At 47.7% G+C, this 1,150-nt stretch overlaps 1 protein-coding gene across 1 annotated transcript in view; it reads left to right on the top strand.

The window, feature by feature from the left end:
* Positions 1-222: 222 nt before the first annotated feature.
* The window catches only part of LOC106532171 (probable palmitoyltransferase ZDHHC1), a gene marked incomplete in the record, with an annotated part of 12,173 nt that continues 11,245 nt past the window's right edge, over positions 223-1,150 (top strand). Inside the window, 1 exon segment of the mRNA XM_014028185.1 lies at positions 223-831. Within this exon segment, the coding sequence (XP_013883639.1) occupies positions 668-831 (164 nt within the window).

Genomic DNA, 1,150 nt, shown 5'->3' with positions numbered 1-1,150 from the left:
GACACATGCATGAAGATATTTAATATGCAGATATTTTAACTCTGTGCAGCCACAAATTTAATTTTTTTTAAATTTTAATTAATTTTTATTTTATTTTTTAGCCACAAAATATCACCGTCAATGTCCCAAACTTGTGGCGACACATCCCGTTTTGGTAACCGGATATTTCAAAATAAAAGTCTGATTTAATTCAGTTCACACAAAACAAACTTGCGTGGGAACACAAAAGAAAACTGCGAGGGAACACAAAGTGTGGGAACACAAAAGAGAAAATAAATCCCGTTTGTACCCTGGCAGGCTGTGTAGTTTACACCCAAGCTTCCACACTTTCAGAGTTGTAGCTTCGGCTGCTCTGACTGCAGTGTGTTGGCTCGTCACTGATCCTTCAAAAACCCAACCTGTCCGTCTTATTTAGGCTGAAGCTGATTTGTTTTTATACCTGAAACTGTCCAGACTTATTTTAGTGAAAAACCTTGAACAACACMTTTGAAACAAACAAACATGAGGTAGTGCTCACAGCTGAAACATGACAGTTTTCTGCATCGGACCTTTAGGTGTTTCTACAGAGCGGTTCTGGYTCTGATAAGTTCTGTGAAGTCTTCCTGTGCAGAACGTGTTGGACCTGTGTGTGTGTGAGTCCTGAACTGTGCGTCAGTGCACGGGCATCATGTTCGTGGGCCACCTGTGTGTCCACGTCATGGCCGTGTCCATCGACCCGGCCGACTACAGCGTCAGGACCAAGAGCGACAGAGGTCCGGTCCCCGTCTTCGACCGGTCCAAACACGCGCATGTCATCGAGAACTGCCACTGCTACCTGTGCCAGGTGGACGTGTGAGTGACCGTGTAGCTCTGCCTGTTTCTGTAAATGTTTCTGTTGAAGCGTCACTGATGGCTGAGGTGTGTTTACCTGTCCCTGCTGTCCCTGCTGTCCCTGCTGTCCCTGAGTGTCCCTGAGTGTCCCTGAGTGTCTCTGAGTGTCTCTGAGTGTCCCTGCTGTCCCTGCTGTCCCTGAGTGTCCCTGAGTGTCTCTGAGTGTCTCTGAGTGTCCCTGCTGTCCCTGAGTGTCTCTGAGTGTCCCTGCTGTCCCTGCTGTCCCTGAGTGTCCCTGAGTGTCTCTGAGTGTCTCTGAGTGTCCCTGAGTGTCTCTGAG

The sequence above is a fragment of the Austrofundulus limnaeus genome, unplaced genomic scaffold (assembly GCF_001266775.1).
Source record: "Austrofundulus limnaeus strain Quisiro unplaced genomic scaffold, Austrofundulus_limnaeus-1.0 Scaffold724, whole genome shotgun sequence".
Classification (NCBI taxonomy): Eukaryota; Metazoa; Chordata; class Actinopteri; order Cyprinodontiformes; family Rivulidae; genus Austrofundulus; species Austrofundulus limnaeus.
The sequence above is the reverse complement of the archived record's forward strand: the minus strand, read 5'-3'. Positions and strand labels throughout refer to the sequence as shown.